At 31.2% G+C, this 19,484-nt stretch overlaps 3 protein-coding genes and 1 long non-coding RNA gene across 12 annotated transcripts; 2 read left to right on the top strand and 2 right to left on the bottom strand.

Moving 5' to 3' along the window:
• Positions 1–2,463: 2,463 nt before the first annotated feature.
• Positions 2,464–3,423, bottom strand: LOC105667160. Its single transcript, XM_012320900.2, has one exon. It carries the CDS (start codon positions 3,421–3,423, stop codon positions 2,464–2,466), a length of 960 nt encoding a protein of 319 aa, XP_012176290.1.
• Positions 3,424–5,080: 1,657 nt separating this feature from the next.
• LOC100649323 (telomerase reverse transcriptase) lies at positions 5,081–12,082 on the top strand. Of its 7 annotated transcripts, none has more exons than XM_048413821.1 (11): positions 5,208–5,224; positions 5,324–5,406; positions 5,582–5,963; positions 6,127–6,689; positions 6,768–7,105; positions 7,187–7,395; positions 7,469–7,716; positions 7,819–8,012; positions 8,097–8,324; positions 8,442–8,692; positions 11,537–12,082. In XM_048413821.1, the coding sequence occupies exons 3-11, from the start codon at positions 5,930–5,932 to the stop codon at positions 11,710–11,712; spliced, it is 2,241 nt and encodes a 746-aa protein (XP_048269778.1). In that variant the 5' UTR covers positions 5,208–5,224; positions 5,324–5,406; positions 5,582–5,929; the 3' UTR covers positions 11,713–12,082. The 7 variants fall into 7 exon arrangements, 5 of the variants coding, with proteins under 5 accessions (XP_048269782.1, XP_048269783.1, XP_048269778.1 ...); XR_007227118.1 differs by lacking the exons at positions 5,208–5,224; positions 5,324–5,406 and adding exons at positions 8,887–9,176; positions 9,277–11,034 and having other exon boundaries at positions 5,453–5,963; positions 11,200–11,574; XR_007227117.1 differs by lacking the exons at positions 5,208–5,224; positions 5,324–5,406 and adding an exon at positions 8,887–9,176 and having other exon boundaries at positions 5,453–5,963; positions 9,277–11,574.
• A 1,223-nt stretch (positions 12,083–13,305) lies between these two features.
• On the top strand, positions 13,306–16,623 carry LOC125386731. Of its 2 annotated transcripts, none has more exons than XR_007227119.1 (2): positions 13,306–13,966; positions 14,325–16,623. It is a non-coding gene; the product is annotated as an uncharacterized LOC125386731 (long non-coding RNA). The 2 variants fall into 2 exon arrangements; XR_007227120.1 differs by having other exon boundaries at positions 13,306–14,219.
• On the bottom strand, positions 15,205–17,920 carry LOC100649567 (guanine nucleotide-binding protein subunit beta-like protein 1). Of its 2 annotated transcripts, XM_003394374.4 has the most exons (5): positions 17,439–17,920; positions 17,097–17,272; positions 16,661–16,979; positions 16,193–16,524; positions 15,205–16,048 (listed from the first exon to the last, which is right to left on the bottom strand). In XM_003394374.4, exons 1-4 carry the CDS (start codon positions 17,580–17,582, stop codon positions 16,222–16,224), a joined length of 942 nt encoding a protein of 313 aa, XP_003394422.1. In that variant the 5' UTR covers positions 17,583–17,920; the 3' UTR covers positions 15,205–16,048; positions 16,193–16,221. The 2 variants fall into 2 exon arrangements, with proteins under 2 accessions (XP_003394422.1, XP_048269784.1); XM_048413827.1 differs by lacking the exon at positions 15,205–16,048 and having other exon boundaries at positions 16,146–16,524.
• Between the last annotated feature and the right edge of the window lie 1,564 nt (positions 17,921–19,484).

Below are 19,484 nucleotides of genomic sequence, written 5' to 3'. Positions count from 1 at the left end.
CATAAATGTAGAAAATTTGATCATCAAATACATCGACATGTCTTTACTTCAAAATGATAAGGATCTTATATTTGTTTGTTATTTTTGCTATATTTAGCTATAGCGATTTGTAGTTTTTCTATGTAAATAGATGATTATTAGTGTTCAATCAAAGTCACTTACATCAAGAAGCACAAATCGCGTATTACTGGTATGAAATTCTTTTGCTTTTCGCTCACTTTGAATTTTTTCCTTGATAATCTAAATGCTACATTTTTTGCTTTCTTTTTCTTTTGTTTGATACATCGAAATATGATCATTAGTAAAATATAATTCGATAAAAAGCGTTCAATTTTATACTTATAATAATTTTACGATATTTTATTTTTATTTAGTTCGTCTAAAGTATATTAGCTCACACGTATTTAATTTCTCTGGGTATTTCCGCGTTCAGCCTAACTCTTATTTTTTTGCTTCGAACATAATATCCAACAACAAATTAAAAACATATATTTTGTTGACCTACCAGCGAACTTTCGCATTACTCTATTTCTCTATTTCTATTCTATTCTATTTACGAAAATCGTAGCTGCCATTGTTTTGCGGCAGTTGCCCTTTTCTGGCTACGTTTTCGCTTTCATTTCCCCACTTCGTTTGATTTACGGATGTTACTGTTCAATAACTTTTCATAATCTATTTTTAAATTACCTTTCTAGCTTCGATCATTTTTTTGTAGTCACATTTACTGGTAAATCGTACAATGAGTTTTCAGAAGCAACTTAACCTCAATTGCTTCATTTTGATATAATGTGTTCTTTTTATACGTTTATTTTAATGCCTTAGTCTTCTTTTGTGAATGTCATTATTTGATTGCAAGGAAAAACTAGAGACATTAGAGAAATACCATGAAATTCGAAAGCATGTCACGGTGCTTAATAGTCAATATGATTGCTTTTAACACAGATATGGTAATCTATTGATTTATTCTAATATAGGCAGTTATTTATACTGTGGCGGCACTCGACCACGGAACTTTCCAACTGCTTCGCGACACAAAGCGTTATAACCTTCAAAGCATAAGGCCGACGTGCCTAATGTACCATCGATATCCCTACGGTTCTTTCGCCGAATATTCGGAAGAATGTATACGCGGCAACCGTCGCGGTACATCTAATAAACGCGTGTGTAGTAGGGATATCGAAGGGCAAATAAGGAAAGAATCCGTTTGCGGAGCGAAGCAAACACGAGCCGAGATACGCGATTATAAACTCTCGATAGTTAATCGTAATTGTGGATCGTAAATTGTTGACTTGTGATTGTTAATAGTTAATAAACTTTTTGTTGAAAATTTGAGTATTTCTTCCGTACCTATCACGATATACCACCTCAATACTTTTTTCTAATAGATGATTCATAATATTTATTTAGTGTTTATTCTATATACATTCTTAACAAATAACTCGTAATATTAACACCATTAATAACAAAATTACAAATAATTTTGATTTATTAAGAGTGCTAAGAAGATAGACGAAGATGAAGATAGACAAGGTTCACCATCCCCTTTTATTTCGAATATATTTAGTTATGTTTGTATATCAAACAATTTGAACGAATTTCGTTTCATTGTTTGACATTAACCTAGATTCTCTGAAGTTCTATTTAAGTTAAAGATCAAAATATCTTACATATAACATTTCGCTATAATTTCACGAATTTTCTACTATAATAATATTATTTCACATTTTTTCAATAATCTGTATTATTTTCCAAAAGGAACGCTATCGCAAACACGTGTGAACACATTCTACGCAGTACGGTTTTTGCCTATTGCTCAGGGACATTAAACTAACAAGAAAAGCGCGCCATATTTGATTAATACGAATTACATTTGAGACTCGAATAAGATATTCAAAGTTACAATTTTTGCAAATTGGATGCATTACGAAATATTCATGGACATTTGATGTTTATTACGAAATCTCTTATAATGCATAATTATATCTTAACTATATTACGTAATATAAATGGAAACACTTTTTATATACTACATATGTGTAACAATTTGACTGCCTTCAGAAATGAAGATCAGCTTATTTACACACTTTGAGATTCACGTGTAACGTTTACCTTATCTGCTAGTTGAATTAGCTGCACTATTTTTTGGTTTTTTTTTTTTTATAAATCTTTAATATAATCAACAAATCTTTCGCCATCTATTTTAATTTTACTTAAGCCTCTTTCTCATCTTTCTTTGCATTAAATTGAGGGTGAGGGCGTCGTCTACGTAGAAATCGTGCTGTAATACCAGTGACGCTCGCGGGAATTGGTGTCCCTCGTCGTCTGCCAATTGTTTGAGACACCGTAGGGCCAAGTATGGAGCGGCTGATAACCCAAACGTCACGATATTAAGTTGATAGGAGTCGATTTCACCGTTGGAGTTGCTCCACAGAATTTATTGATATTTCCTATCTTCTGGGCGTATCAATATCTGTCAATACATTTTTTGTGCTTCTTAGCGGCCTTCCGAGTCTTTGACGGGGATGTAGATGATCTCCTGCTGGAAGGGGAGGAACTTCGATTTGAATTGGAGGAAGTCGACCTTACCCTTTGCCTGTCCTGATGTAGCATTGTATGATGGCGACCTCCACACACCCGACAAGACCCGGCATGACAATCCCGAGTTGTGTGTCCCGCACTCAGGCAATTCAGACACAAGAGTGCACTTTTGACCTCCTTCAAGCGTTCGCTGACGCTTTTGGCTCTGAAGGCGTCGCAATGCCAAATGGAGTGTTGTCCCTTGCAAGAATGGCAGGAATTCTTGACCTGGGATGCGGTGAATGTCTGTCCTCGTATCTTACGCTGTCGGACTCGTTTGGGTTGGTCCGGTGGTTTAATTTGCTTGACCTCGGAGGGTGATATGCCTGTGAGCGCTAGATTCTCGAGGTAATCCAGCAAATCGGTGTATTGAGGCACCTCCTTGTTGGTCAAGGTTAGCTCCCATTGTTGTCTGACGTGATCGGGTAGCTTGGTGCTGATGAGGTCGAGAAGGATGCTATTCGCCTCTATGGATTGTCCCAAACTGGTTAGTGCATCAAGGTTCTGTCTTACGACATTGGTCAAGTCTCTTAGGGCCATTGGAGAACACTGCGTCAGCTTTGGATAGTTAATAATCGCAAAGCTATGACATGACACGATGCGTCGTGGACAATCGTACCTCTGCTTGAGAAGGCTCAGAGCCTTCGGATAGTTCTCCTCATGGAAAACTAGAGAGTTCACACAGTTCGCGGCTTCCCCTACTAAGGAAGCCCGCAGAGAGTGGAATTTTTGCAAGGTGGTTAGGCAAGTGTTCTTGTCGATAGCCGAGTTGAAGATATTATAAAATGCGATCCAATTTTCGAATTTCCCGTCGAACGCTGGTAGCCGCACTTCTGGTAAATGCATTTTCGCTTTGGGAAAATTGCTATTCGCATCGCGAGTACCTAACCGCCGCAGTTTATTTGTTAAACCTCACATCTCCATACTTGTGTCAATGAACTCTGGACCATACCTTGACAATGGCTACTACTGGTGAAGATTCGTTACCTGCCCACACCTCAAATCCTAGTGGCTCCCCGACATACTTTTATATCATGTAAACTGAGTGATATTAATAAATTGTGCTAAAAAATTGCGATTTATTATTTTTTCAGCCTGTCCTTTAAAAGTTATAGTGCTTCTTATCTATTTATAGCCTAATCGATAAACTTCTATATACTTTTTGTAAAATATTAATACTTGAAATAATAATTAAACAATATCAAATACGATTATTTTGATATTGCGAATTATTGTAGAGTTATTGTATAGTTATTATATAATTTGTTGTATAGCTTTATTTAAAACTATTACATTTCTTACAAACGATTTTTCGTTTAGGTCCTGATTAGGTTTATTTTCTCTTTAAATATCTTATATTACATACTATATGTATTTGTTTCTTAAATTTCGGTTTCCTTTTAAGTTACAGCCATAATTCTATAGGTACCAATTTAATTCGCATGATAGTTCTTTTAATCGATTAATTATAGCGTTACGTAATATTTATTTTATTTATAAGTACTTGAATACTAATATTTCAATTGTAACGTGTTTCAACTCTGAGATTTATATTTTGAATTCACTACAGCATAATTATTATTAAAAAAAAAAAAACAACGCCAATAAAGATATTAATTTTACAAAAAGATCTTTGAAACTGATCGCATTGATTAAAATAAAACACAATCAGTTTGAAAGTAAGTTATATCAAATTTCAAATGTTGTAAAAGAAACTCAAAATACACTTAATTGGTTTACATTTTCTCGACGCTTATTTTCATAGAAAATTCTATAATCCATAAAGAAATTTGAACTTGCTGCATAAGAAGTTATTCAATTTTTTCTAATAAATCATATATTGAGTTAAGATAAAACACAAGATTTCGTAGCAGTATAGGAATGTTGTCGACAAATAGTATCAATTTTTGATATATTTAATTGAAACCGCAGTTTCAAATATTAATATTCCAAAATATTATTATATATTTAGATATATATAATATTATTATATATTATATATTTAGAATGCGATAAAAGTATCAATATTTCTTGAATACTACTATTTGAAAAGTGATATCAATTTCAGAACTGCACAACCTGCAGTCCAAAATTTCTATACCTATATTACCAGGCATATATTGGGTTGGCAACTAAATGTATATAGTAAATACAAATAAGAATGAAAATTCAACATTTTTGCTTAAAAATATAACTTTATTCAATTAGATATTGTCCGTTTTTGTCGATGACCTTTTGTCATCTTTCAGGCAGTTTCATAATTCCATGTCTATAAAACTTCTGATTTTTACCAGCAAAAACTGAATTAAATGTGATTTTACATCATCAGCGTCATTAAAAACTTTACCATTTAAGGAGTTCTGCAAGGAACGAAATAAATGGTAATCTGAAGGGGCAAGGTCAGAGCTCAGGAGAATGCCGTTATTATAACATTATAAAATCAGGACGCCGCTGACGATAGCTACAGTCAGAATTCTCCCGAATATATAGAGGTGCTATAGATACGATATGTTAGGGCATCTATAGCACCACATAACGCATCGAGATGCTCGGTAATAAATCCGGGCAAAGAGCAGTGCAGGAAATGCGGAAGCAGGGAGCACACGATGCAGATCTGCATCAGCGGAGGCACTAACGTGCTCCCCGGGTATGCGTAATTGCATTTTCCCCTCCTCTCCAAATAAAAGGTGTATATGTATATAATCTTTTATAACATATCATTTCAAATTCTTCTTTCTTCTATTAGGCAACAAGTAAGTTATTAACACTCATCATGGGACACCCTGGGATATTGTAAAATATCGCAAGCATCATGTAATGTGTAAACATGTAAGTTAGTTGCTTTTTTTCTCTTTTCATGACCTTAAATTGTCTGTTTAAGTTATTTATAGATTATGTTGCTATTTTCTGAGTAGTATATATATATATATATATAAGTATAAAATTCAATACTTCCTTTGCGATTATAGAATATCTTTTTCATATTAAATTTGTAATTTCTTAGAAGACTTTAGCTTTAATTTTAATTCAAACCGCTACTATATCGAATCGATAACGTCGCATGTGACACAAAAATGGTAAGGATGTCAAGTGACCTCCAGGGCAAGGAACGCGAAAAACTATTGCATGTCTTGTCTTTTCTACTCTTCGCCTGTAATATTAAGCACGTGTTGCCGATATCTCATCGGCGAGGAGTTAATGCGCATATGCATGTAAAGATTTTCTTAATCTTAATCAAGCAGTTTGTATACCTTGATACCAGTGTTTGATATTTGAACTCCCTTTGTATTAAGAAATATTGGCAGTTTACTGATGTAAACAATACTGACGTTTTAATTATAAAATACAAGCGATGGATCATTTTACCACACAAAGTGCAAAAAATCGTATGTATTACATACTAAATATCATATTTATGATATTTCAAATAAGTTTTGATAATTTTATGTCATTTATGTCATTAAGCATACCTAAACTTACGTAAATTTAATATAATTAAAAGTTAGAAATGTCATAATATGGATCAATAGTAATAAATTATTATTCTAGATTCAACTCAAATAAAAACTAAGACTAAAACAAACAAAAGGAAAATGTTTCCTAAAAAAAATGTGTATCATAATTTACAATATATGAAGAAAGAATTAACTATTTCTTTGTATAATACATCTTCATGTTTACCAAGTTATAAAAGTTATACAAGTTTGAAAGAATGTCTTTTCAACAAGGCTGAGACTGGACAAGAAATATATCAGTTTATTGTAGAAAAAACTATGAAAAATAATATTGTCGCTGATTATGAAGGTTCTATTCCACTTGTTTCTCCGCTTTTAGAGCAATTTAAAAAGAGACATACAAAATTCCATTATTTTAGTGTTCTGAAGCATTTAACCCAAAAACAAGAATCTAGTGAAGTAAAGTCAGAATGCAAATATCAGGTTAATAAGAAGCAATTAAAGTTATTTTTTGATCTTATATTCTCTAAAGTAATTCCTTTGAACCTGTTTGGAAAGTTACGGAATTTAAAAAAAATAAAACTAGCTATGTTTCACTTATTGGACACACCATGCTTTAAATCATTTAATTTGACACCTTTTATTGAAAAATTAGATGTACGTAATAGCATCCTTTTAACGAAATTAATTACATTCAATGAATTTGCAGTATGAAAATATACTTATTTGTTTTAGATCTCTAGTATTACATGGCTGCAAGATATTAAAACTACAAGGACACAATGGTACATTATAGCAAAACTTGTAAAATGGCTTTTTGTCGGATTTCTTTTAAAGATATTGTATACTTATTTTCATATGACATTAGCTTCTAAAAATAATGAAAGATTATATATTATGCGTTCAACTTGGAACTCTATTCAAAGAAAATTTATTAAGAAAGGAAAACGTTCAAATACCTTGCAACCTGATATTAACTGTAAGGAATGGAAGCCACCAATAGGCAGATATGTATTAATTCCTAAAAATTCTGATGTGCGACCTATATTTAAGCCAGAGTACATTAAACCAAAGTGTGTAATCAAATTGTATTTAAACATGAGTGTGTTGTTTTATATTCTAGAAAGAAAATTGATTAAAAAATTATGTTTTAGATATTATACCATTGACCATAAGAATCCTGAGACAAATCATTTGAATCTAATATTTAAATTTTTAAAACAATTGCATACTACAGTATATGGAAACACTAATTTTGGAAACGAATGGGAATCAATTGTTCAACATAAACGTAATGAAGGAACAACACATTTATATTTTGTGTCTTGTGATGTAACAAATGCTTTTGGTTCTATAATACAAGGTATAATTATTCTCAACTTTAAATATTTGATATATTTACAAATAAGTGCTAACATTTTTATTTTATACTATAGAGGAATTATATAACATTATACAATCACTCTGTAAAGATCTTCCTGAAAATTTGATACTCAAGTATTATGCAGTTAAAAGTAAAAAATTTATGGAGGAGATTGTATGTTATAAACAATATTTCTCTGATCCAAATTTGTTATTACCTTTAGCACCTGGTACATTATATTCAAATACAAATATGAGATGGCAACAAGTAAAAAAAAAATGGCTATTAGAAAAAATTTCACAAGTTATTTTTCAACAAAGAGTATAAAAAACAAAATTTTATGAAAATTATATAATTAAAATACTATAAATACTATTTAAAATTGTTGTTTGAACTTACAAAACATAATATTTTGATTTATAGGTAAAAATAAATGAGGAGGTTCATGTTATAACAAAAGGAGTTGTTCAAGGTGCAATTACATCATCAGTTTTATCAGATATATATTATAATTTTATATTACATAAAGCAATGTCAACATATTTAACAACTGGAAAAATTATAAAATATGTGGATGACATTTTATATGTCACTGAAAGTGAAAATGTTGCAAGACAGTAAGATACAAAATAACTTAATAAGTTCATAATTAAAAAGTTCAAAAATATATATTTTATTAATCATTTTATTTTGTGGAATAGATTTTTACAACTTACAAAAGAAGGTATCCCACAGTATAATTGTTACTTTAAACCATCAAAGACTCGTACTAATGTTATGGCTTGTGATGGAAACATAGCTGTGAACAATATTACTTACATTGGCTATGAAATTAATTGTACTACTTTAGAAGTAGAATATAAACATTCACATACTAATTTCAGTCATGCAATAAAAGTTTCTAAAAAGGATGATTTACCTCCTCTAGTGTAAGTAATTGTGTAAACAATTATGAATGTTATGATAAAAAGTATACTACTACATAATTACAATATATGTATATTTTGTAGTATTTCTTACAGATTTTAACTATAAATTTTTTTCAGATATTTAAGAAAGCGGTTAAGTAATATAGCACGTTTGAAATTATCAAAATTTATTTTGAACAGAACAATTAATTCTGAAAATACTATAATGAGGATCATAAAACAAGCATGCTTATTACAGGCAGAATATACACGCATTTTGATAAAAGAGTTATTTGATAATGAGCCAAGAAATATCCAAGGTATACTTTTAGTTATGCAAAATATTGATAAACGAATTGCAAGACACATTATAAAAACATCTTTAATAGGTAAGATATATTAATTATTAATTATTAATTATTAATTATTAAATTTATAATTAATTATTAACTCGATTATTAATTATTATGCGATGTTACGAAATATTATTATATGTAGTTACTCACATAACCGATCAAACACTATAAAACAGAATAACGTTTTAAAAATTGGAACAAATGTCTTGAGCTTTTTGAAAATTTAGGAGGAATAGTTTACTAGATGACGTATGAAGAAAGTTTTGAAAACAATGCGATTGGTCGGAATCGCGAAGAAAATAGTAAAGGTCTCTTTTTGCAAATTTTGAATCTGGACCTGTAATGAAATTTAAACTATACGTTAGTTATATACATAAGTTACAAACGGTTAAAAGTGAAAAAACCGCAGTTTCTCGCGACTTTTAGCTCAGAATCTAAAGATTTTTACATCTTTCGATGGCTGTTGCTTGTTTCCGTATCAACTTATTTCGATAAAATCTTCAGCATGTATGTATAGGTATGTATAGGTGTTCGGCTACACGTGTAAAATATTTTAAGAGATGATTCTTGAAGCTAAAATAAGATGAAAATCTACAATAAAAAAATTACGTTTTCAGTTTTCATAAAAATTTCAAATCTCCTTACGCGAACGAAAGTAGATTAACCTAAACAGCAGGATGCTCAGAGATCCTCAAATCGAACGGTACATGGGCAGCCGCTTACTTCATACAAATCGTAGAGAAGAAGATTATGACATTTGAAGACGTAAACCATCTTGCGCTTTTATAAAAAAAATAAATAAAAATAATAATAAAATAAAAAAATTTCATACACGCACCGTAATCATCTGAACCACGGGTGTCCGCAGAAAAATCACAGACACAAAAACAAACTGTTCATAGAGAAATTGTAACGAAAATAGCAATCGTTTTATAGTAGAATAAACGTTCAATATAGCCTCTGTTTTCTCGCAAACAAAGTACATATTAAGCACGGTACATACAATACGATCTATATACATTACACACCCTACATACCCAAATCACTTAAGTTGGAACTAAATAAAAAAGTTTAAGAAATAACAAAGAATACAAAAATAAAGGAAATAAATAAGTTCAAAGAACTAAAAATAAAAAGGCCCCAAAAAAATCTACAGCAGAATAACTTGAACTTATATTAAATCTACAATTAACTTCAACTTTATATTTATGCAATTCTCTTAACGTTTTTCATTGGCTGTGGCGAAATGATTCTGTCTTTCTAGAACTGTTTTACCCTCTTACTAAATTTCTAAAATCGCCAAAACAGATTACGTAACAACGTAGCAGTGGAGAGTCCGTTCAAAAAAAAAATTACGATATTTTTCGTCAACGCTTTCGTTTTCTTTGTGTAGTTGGGTATGCCTATTGAGAAAACGAACAGGTTCCTCACCAGATGTGGTGATTTTAAAATGGTTAGAATTACCTTGCAAAAATAGTATCATTTCGGCAACGAAAGCAATAACTTAAGAGAGCTACTCAACGCAATAAATATAACTTTTCATTTGGTTGTACATTATGTTGAAGTAATTCGACTTCTTTCCTGGTCTTCAAAGCCATTAAGAGTTGTCTAGTACTAAATCAATTTGAAGAGCCTCTCAGATTCATAGTCTTTTTGCAACATGACTTATACAGATGGTGCAGCGGGGTATAAACAGCCCAGTTTCGAAATTATACAAAAATCCATATATGCGTGCGGATTTGGATTAGCATACACTGTATTTATACTTACACTTATACTCAAATATATTTCTGTTACACATTCGTCCACGCGTTCCTCTAACAGATAACCTGAACACATTAATGTGTATTATTACACATTACTCCATAAAACGGTACTTTAATTAATCCTTCGAATATAATTTTAAACAATTTTCGTTGTAGTTTCATTTGGTTTCTTCATTTTTTATTTCATGTGCATGTATGTGAACATTGTAATATGCAGTGATCAGTAATTTGAGTGGAAAATATGTGTAATTCATGCAAAACAGCATTTACCCATATTTAATAGCACCTCAAGAATATTTAATATGTATGTGATTTTTCTGTGGACATCCGCTAACGAGACGATTATGATGCGTGTATGAAATTTATATAAACATTGTTTATGTTCTATTATTTATTAATTATTTGTGGAGAGAAAGGATTAAAGGGAACATTAATAGTAACATAATCTTCTTTACTCGAAAATTCCACGAGGCGGTTTTCGATATGCTATTATGGATTTTAATGAGTAAGCAGATATAATGATGAATCTACGATCTTTCTTACAAAACAACGTGAAGGATGATTTACGCCTTTAAATGTCTTAATTTTCTTCTCTATGATTTGTACGAGGTAAGCTGCTGCCTATTTAAGGATCCCTGTGTACCCCGCTGCTTAGGTTAACCTACTTTCGTTCGTGTAAGGAGGTTTGCTCATATACAGGGATATTTCGGCCAATTGTTAATTGTCAGTAATTAATAAAAAACAAAACAGATAACATAATCTTTTTTGTTCTAGATTTTCATCTTATTTCAGCTTCAAGAATCATCCCTTAAAATGTTTACAACTACAGCCGAACGTCCATACGTATACACGTACAACTGACATAAATATAAAAAATCTGTAGTTTAAATATTCATTACAATTATTTGGGCGACCTCTACTTTGTTCTTTGCGATTCCGGCCAATTGCAATTTTGTCAAAACTTTTTTACGCGCCATCTAGTAAACTGTTCCTCCTAATTTTTCAAAAAAGCTCAAGTCGTTTGGCTCAATGTCCAAAACGTTATTCTGTTTAATAGAGTGTTTGATCGATTATGTGAGTAGCTGTACATAAATATCAATGTTTATTTTAGGTGATACAGAAATAATAGATAAATTAAGTTTCAACAAATGGAATCGCAAAATTTTACACATCTTATGGATGTCTTACAAAACAGTCTTTATGAAGGATAAAGTTTTACAACCAAAATTTATTAGATACTTTTCACAACGTAAAAAGATACAAATAAACAAATCTCATAAACTATAGTATTATTCCAATATATTTATATATTCTATATTTCTATTTTTATAAAATTATATGTACAGTATTAAATATATGAATTTACGAAATATATTAAATATATTAAACAATTACTATCCAAAATCATCCGTAAATTAGGCAGCAGGGTGCATATGAAGATTTATACGCTCCCATCGATTCTTGCGTACATTGCGTCTGCATAGGTCCAGCACTAGAGTATCGATTCGCCATCCATGACAACGTTGTCGATCAATATATTATTATCAAATAATTATGATTATAATATATGTATTATAACTATAATTATGCTGCATTGTTGCAACGTTCACGTGTCACGTGATAGTCTGTTTAAAATAAAGTTCCCATTGAAAAGAAAGTGTAACATCAATCCACATCAAAGACGAGGCCACACACCGCGGGCAAGATGATAGCCAGATGTCTACATATCCTTGGCGCGTACCCACAATAGTCTTAAGGACCCACCATGGGTCTTGGTATTTTCATAGTTAAGGTCCCTCAGACCAAACAAGTGTAGTATCGTAAAAAAGCCTGATTAAAGATCGATCAAAACAGTGTCGTCTGTCCTTCAGTTGTTAGTTTACATAGGAAAAAAGCTTATGTGACTAAGGTCACCTAGTTCTTGCGGAACGTTGGCGTGATGAGATTAAAGAGAGAAAAAAATAACGCTAATGGAGGGGGACGATTTGGGTTCAAAGAGTGCTGACCGAGAGGTCAAAGTGTGTGAATCGAGAAGTGAGAGTGAGTCGAGAGGTCAGAGTTAGTCGAGAAGTCGAAGAGTAGAGTTGTTAGTGTTGTCGAGTTGCGAAAGTTGGCGTTGTTGAGAGATTGAGTTGTTAGCGTTGTCGAGTTCGAGAGTTGAAGTAAAATAAGATTGTTGCATTTAATTTAAGTTAAACAACCATCGTTTTCTGTCTAATTAATATCTGTTTATTTATTGTACATAAATTATAAATAGTATCAGGAAAAATTTATACCTAAATTTCTCCGATACTACACAAATATCTTTTATTTTAAGTGGCCCTTTACATTTATTGTTTACTATGTGTTGACACGGGAAAGGTGGTTTTTCTCACGTTCGGTATTTTCCGTTAACAACTTTCTCTAGAGGACGGCTAAAACCCTTCCTGGTCCACCAACTTTCTTATTATTCAATCGAAAGCGGTGTCTACTACCCTCACTTTCCTAACCAAAATTGTCATCAACAAATCCGATGGTCCCGTGTTCTTAAACACACCCACCCCTAGCTTTCCTCCGCCACAACATTGTCACTAAACTTCACTTATTCTCTATCTTTAGAAAAGTCAACATATCTTTACCGGTTTCTACCCTTAGACCAATCGCGTACTTGATTTATACATACCCATCAGTGTAACTAGGTTCTGTATAAAGTTGTGAACTGTGATTGTGATTATTGAATTCATAATAAAGTTTAATAAAAAAAGAAAGTTAATAGTTGTGTTACGACTCAACCTTCTTGTTTTATCATATTTATATATTCTATATTTCTATTTTTATAAAATTATATGTACAGTATTAAATATATGAATTTATGAAATATAGTAAATATATTAAGCAAACCCTCAAGTTTACGTGACAAAAGCATCGTTTTAAGCCGGCCTCTTTTGTTTCTTTGCGGAGTTCTTTGATAGAAAAACGCATTTATGTTACAGCCCGACCGCCAACCGAGCGTATATTCATGGATTTACCGACAAATACAATACATAGTATTATGCATAGTTTCGTATATGCAATTGTTCACAGGGCTTTCATCCGAATGAATTATTTCCTGGATAGGAAGAGTAATAAGACACACTAATGTTTAAAGCTTGATAAGCGTACCTCAAACTATATAACACTAGAAGAGGTAAAAATCTAAGAATTGAGGACAGGCATTAGGGCGTTTAAGTTCAAGGGAGAGGTGCTAAAGTCAGAAGGCAGGATATTATTCAAGAGAAATATAGAGGAAGTAAGAGATGGAAGATTAAAGACAAAAAGTATTAGGGAGCGAATAAAGTAGTTAAATAGGAATGGCTTTAGAGGGAAACAGAGAGAGGGAATAAGGAAGGAAGAATACATTTATGCGGAATTGACGAGGAAAGATAACCAGGTGCGTGGGCACCTGCATTATAATAGATTAAATAATAGTAGGTTATATATAATAATAGTAGGTAAGCGAGGTTAAGATGCGGTAGTGTAGAAGATGCGGGCAGATTCTGGCTAGAAGAAAACAAAGGAAAGTGTAAGTATGAAAGTAGATAGACTGAGAGATGGCCTGAGAAACGTAGTAGACGAAAGATACTGCAAAGAAACAATAAAATGGCTAAGGGATTTAGAAAAAAAGGAAGATAAACAAAACCAAAGCTAGGGTTAGGTAATGATAAAGTAGAAATAGAGTAGAAATAGAGTAGAATAGGTTAACTAAATAAGCAATTAGTTAACCAAGAAGCGATAGCAAAGCAAATATAATTATGAAAGGATGAATGAAAGAAGTTGTAAGTCAAATTCATTTCTAAATTGATGAGATCGAAATTAAATAAATAATAATAATAGTAAGACATGCAAAAAGATCGATGTAAATGAACGATGGCATGTTTCAGATCTCCTGACTTGGTAGCTTTAAATCTTTAATTATGCAATACACGAAGATATACATGTCTTGTACAGAGTGTGAGAAAATTACATAATGCGACCATCATAATGTGATTCTACACCCATAGTCTGGTCGAGATCACAGAAAAGATCAATTCGCGTCCATTAGTGTAAAGAAGAACCTGTTATCGCTCTCGTTCGTGCTTTTCCATTAATGAATATATGAAGCACAACTTGAGGTGTAGTAGTGTCTCACTGGACAGTGATGCGAATAATTCGTGGAGGAGGCCTACAACCGTATAGAATTCAGCGCGCTCAAGCATTACAAAGGAGGAGATAGACATGTACCATAGACAAAGCGCAGAGAAAATCAGCCCCAGGTAATAATAGGATAGATTCCAAAATTTTACAAAAACAGGTATATGCTACGGGAATATCTGAATAAAAATCCACAATGAGATTTGGAAAAATACAAGATATTTAATGAATGCAAGAAAGAATGTAATAATTTTCCTAAAGAAACTGAAAAAAAAGTATTGAGATCAATAACCTTGACGGTTTGCATAGGAAAGATACTGGAAAAAATTATAAACAACAGATTAGTAGACGGGACAGAAAGGAACAAAGTAATGGATGGAGAAACAGAGGCACAATGGAAATCTATATATTCAATTCTTCTACAAGTCCACTGATAGAAATAGAGTACAAACAGACAAACTACACCATGCAGATCTAAGAGCAGCGATAGGTTATAGACTCATAACTCCATCAAATATAATGAACATAGAGGCTGGCATAATGGATATAGAAAGCAGGGCGGAATTTATAATGGAAAAATATATTACAAAAAAAAAGACTCGGTCCGAGGGTTGAAATAATAGATGATGATTGATCTAATAAAGAAGCTAAATTAAAATTAAGCTTTACAAAATTTACAATTTATCGTATGAACCACACAATAGTGTTAAACGTAATCTGAACCTTTGTATCCTGATTACAAAAGTGGTTGTATCACAGCATGGCCGCAAATACGCTACGTACCAGATAAATGAGCGAAGGAAACAATTACACGTCATTTCTCATTGATTGTTGCTTGATTAGAACTAGTTTCTAAAAAAACTTTAAAGAACTATGAGAATTGTACCAAATATCAGTCTATTAACCCGATGCTATCTAATTTAACTAAATCTACTGACAGAAGATTAATTTGGCGTCCGAAATGCCATAATAATAATAATAATAATGCCGAAATAAATATAGTCATGATAGGTATCATTTTGTTCATAAGATTCTCAACAATCCAACTGAAATTATCTCGTAACAAAGAAGTAAAATATATAAAAACTGTGTTTTTCGTATTTCGGCTATTTATTAATAATTGTCATCGTTGGTACGAGTCATAGATAACACCGGGAATTGTTTCGCGCAATCAGTTCTATGGAATAGTCGCGATAGCTAGCAAACCAAATCGTTTAAAGAAATTTTGTGTTTACTAAGTGTGTATGAGTATGCAAGATTACGACCTCACACAGACTTGGATAAAATTGAACGGTCTCGATCGAGACGGAAAGAGCCGAGGGGTAGGGTTACTCCAATTTGTATGTCATAGGTATCGGCTCAAGACCGCTTGACTTTTTCCAAGTCCGTCCAATACCGAGCGGTTCGGAGGATTCTCTATCTCTGTCTTTCTTCGGTTTCACAGTAAAGAAACGAAATAAATTTTTGAGATGACCTAAAATGTTATTATTAAATATACATCTGCAATGGAGATTGTACTGGGCTGTAAGTCTCATTACAATGAGCAAATAATGGTAGTAATTATATATATATTAAACTAAATTTTTTTATTACTTGAAAATATTTTTGTTTAACTTACAATAATAGTTTTTCATTTTGTAATAAGATTCAATTGTAAATGTCCCATAATGCTATGTATCCATCTTTTGCAGCTGTAGCCATTATAAATTTATTATCATATGTTTTTATTCTTTCTATAGAATAACTAATATCATGTACAGTATCCTTATGTTGATTTAAAACAGCTAATGGTTTTAAAGTTTTCCAAGAATATAATCTAATTCGACTGTCCCAACCTCCTACTGCCATAATTTTAGCATCAGGTCTAATTGTAATTATAGAAGTGCCAGGATTTGTCATTGTTATTTTGTTCTTATTATGCAGTAAATGATCAACTGATAAACTAAATATCTAAAAATGTAAAATTTATATTAATATAAAAAAAACCAATCTCAGTTAGCCTTCTATTTATAAAAGTGTTCAATGAAAATAAATATATTTCCAATTCAATTACTTATATATTTTATGCTTATTTCTTAATTTGTACCTGTATATTATTAGTAGGACCAGCAATAGCACCCTTTGATAAACTAGTATCAAAGTCTAAAGCCATTGGACATGTCTCTACTGTTAAAGAATTTAATACTTTACTTTGTCGAACATCCCATAAGATTAACTCTCCTGCTTCATAAGCAACTAAAACTAATTTTTCATTTTTTAATGGTTTGATAGCCATTACTTCTCCCAAGTTTTTGAAATTACAAGAATTCAATTTCAATTCTACATTAAAAGTATTTAAAGACAATATTCCAACAGTGGATTCTTTAACCGGTACGAATATTTCATTTTCAGAAAATATTTTAAACCTATTACAGATATTTTATGAATAATTTATTTTATACAATAAATAGAATATATATCAAGTAAATGTAACTAATTTTCCATAAAATATTACATTTAATATTTTATGTATAAATATATACCTGCAATAATGACAATGTATATTAATGGATTTATATGCAGTCCACTGATTTTCTCTTTTCTTATATATTTTCATTAAACCACATTTGTGTTGTACAAGCAAGGTATCATTTCTTAGATCTTGTAAATTTAAACAAGAATCTTCTTCTGATTTAATTTGGTACAGTTCTCTGTTTGTCTTTAACACGAAGAAGCTGTATTACAAAAATATCAGAGAAACTTTATCCTATATAGTTACCAATACATTTATGTCATAGTATCTATATCTGTCTTGTTTCAAGCTATAGCAAATTTGGAAAGTCATTTGATGAAGTGCGAGAAAAGTATCAAAGTATTTTATTTACATTTAAATCCCAGATATGAACATTGCCTTCAGCAGTGCCTGCATAGAGATGTTCCACATTGGGCGTCATTTGAAAAAGAATACAATTCACACAATCCATATCACCCCGGAAAACATATTTTGGATCCGGTGAAGGTATCGCCATTGAAATTAGTTTTGTATACTTTAATGTTTGTGATACAGTATAAATAAAGATTTTAATTACAAGTTTTATGTAGGAACATGTATAAATACACAAGCGAATAACATAAATACATAAATTTATCACATTACAGTAATTTTTACAAAAGGATATTTTTTAAGTTAAATGTTTATAGCAATAAACTTAGTTTATATATTGAAATAACCACATAAAAATTCACAACTTCTGGTAATGAAGAAGAGTATATTAATCGCCAAGTTTTTAATTATATGCGTGTTTCTACATTAACAATAGTAGAGACAGAGAGGAAATGAGAGTGCTCACGCTTTAGTTGTTCCCGGACTAGTGCTGCACCATGCGGCTAAATATTAAAGGCCTTCCACGTTAGCATATATAAGAACCTATAAAGCTAGGAATCTATCCTGTTTAATTCTACGCTAGCATATACAATAACCTATTTAATTCCACCACAAACGAGGTATATTCGCTGTGGTTCTACGCTACAAAAGCCTATTTCATTGTAGGGTTCGACGAAGAAAATTGACTTTTCTATATGAGATATCAAATATGAGAATAACATAATCGCGCAATAATTAAACTTCATTGCTTAAGAAAGAGAAATTAATTATTTATTATATTTTTTTAAAAAAGGAAAGAAAGGCTTGTGAGACTGTGAAAAGAGGCATTTTTATTAATTTTAATGCCTTCCATTCATTTTGGTTCTATTACCACATATTCAGATATGTATATATATACATACATAAATACATATACCATATATATGTGCTGAATAATGTAATAATGTTAACAGGCATGAAAAAACGGCTTACAAATCCGGAATACATTCAATGTTTCTATAATAATAATCCATACATTAATGTATAAATAAAAACATTGATTTATGAATTTATCTACATACACATATATGCATACCCAAACTTAAACTGTTTAAAACTTTAGTAGCTACATCTGACGATAAGATTCAACTATCATAATTTGTGTAAGAAAATATAAAAAGTGAAACTAAAACAAAGAATAAAATAAAAGTTAATTTAGTAAATCCTGAAAAAGTTAAAATTTGAACGAAACGTAGATATGTATAGTCTAGCGTACGCTTATACTTATTAGAAATACGTATTAGAAATTGTTTCTAGGTTGGTACTAGGCATAAAAACTAGATTGCGGATTTTCCTACAATTATGATAAATACAAATATACAAAAATATGCAAAGTATACTACATATTCAAGAATGTACGAAGTATAAAGACGAAGAATTTTACAAAGCTATAATTTTGCATAACTATCAGCAGTCTAAAACTCTTCATGCGTCATAATTGCTTATTTCACCGTGACACATAAAAAAGCACGCATATTTATATATAAAAAGATGTATTATAGCTTTCGTAAATTTCGTAATCTAGAATTGCTATAATGCCTATAAGTAGAGCATCTCAGCTGCTGACCTAACCAAACCAAATCCTTACGTATTTTGTCTGTAGAGTTAAATAGATCATATCTTTCCGATGTACACCACGTTCATTTTAGATAGGCCAATTTAGATATATTTTATTTATATCTTTAGATACAATCTGAAATAATTTATCCAAAATAGACGTTCCACTAGGTAGTGCCGGATAAAAATAATCGAATATAGCGTTTGTAACTTTGAAAATGTGATAAACATTATTAAATAGCACTAATAAATGTCCTAATGTAATCGCTTCATTAACGACATATGCGCAAAGGCTATTACTGTTTGTTCATCACGCGGATGTTCCCTACTTTTATCAACAAAATAATTAAAGCAACGATTTGTTATTATTTAGATGTTTATTATTATATTTAATATTATATTGATTTTTATTGTTATATTTATTATTATTTAAATATCTCAGTGCTTTTTT

This window comes from Bombus terrestris, chromosome 17, assembly GCF_910591885.1.
Source record: "Bombus terrestris chromosome 17, iyBomTerr1.2, whole genome shotgun sequence".
Classification (NCBI taxonomy): Eukaryota; Metazoa; Arthropoda; class Insecta; order Hymenoptera; family Apidae; genus Bombus; species Bombus terrestris.
Note: the sequence above shows the minus strand (reverse complement) of the source record. Positions and strands in the feature narration are given on the sequence as shown.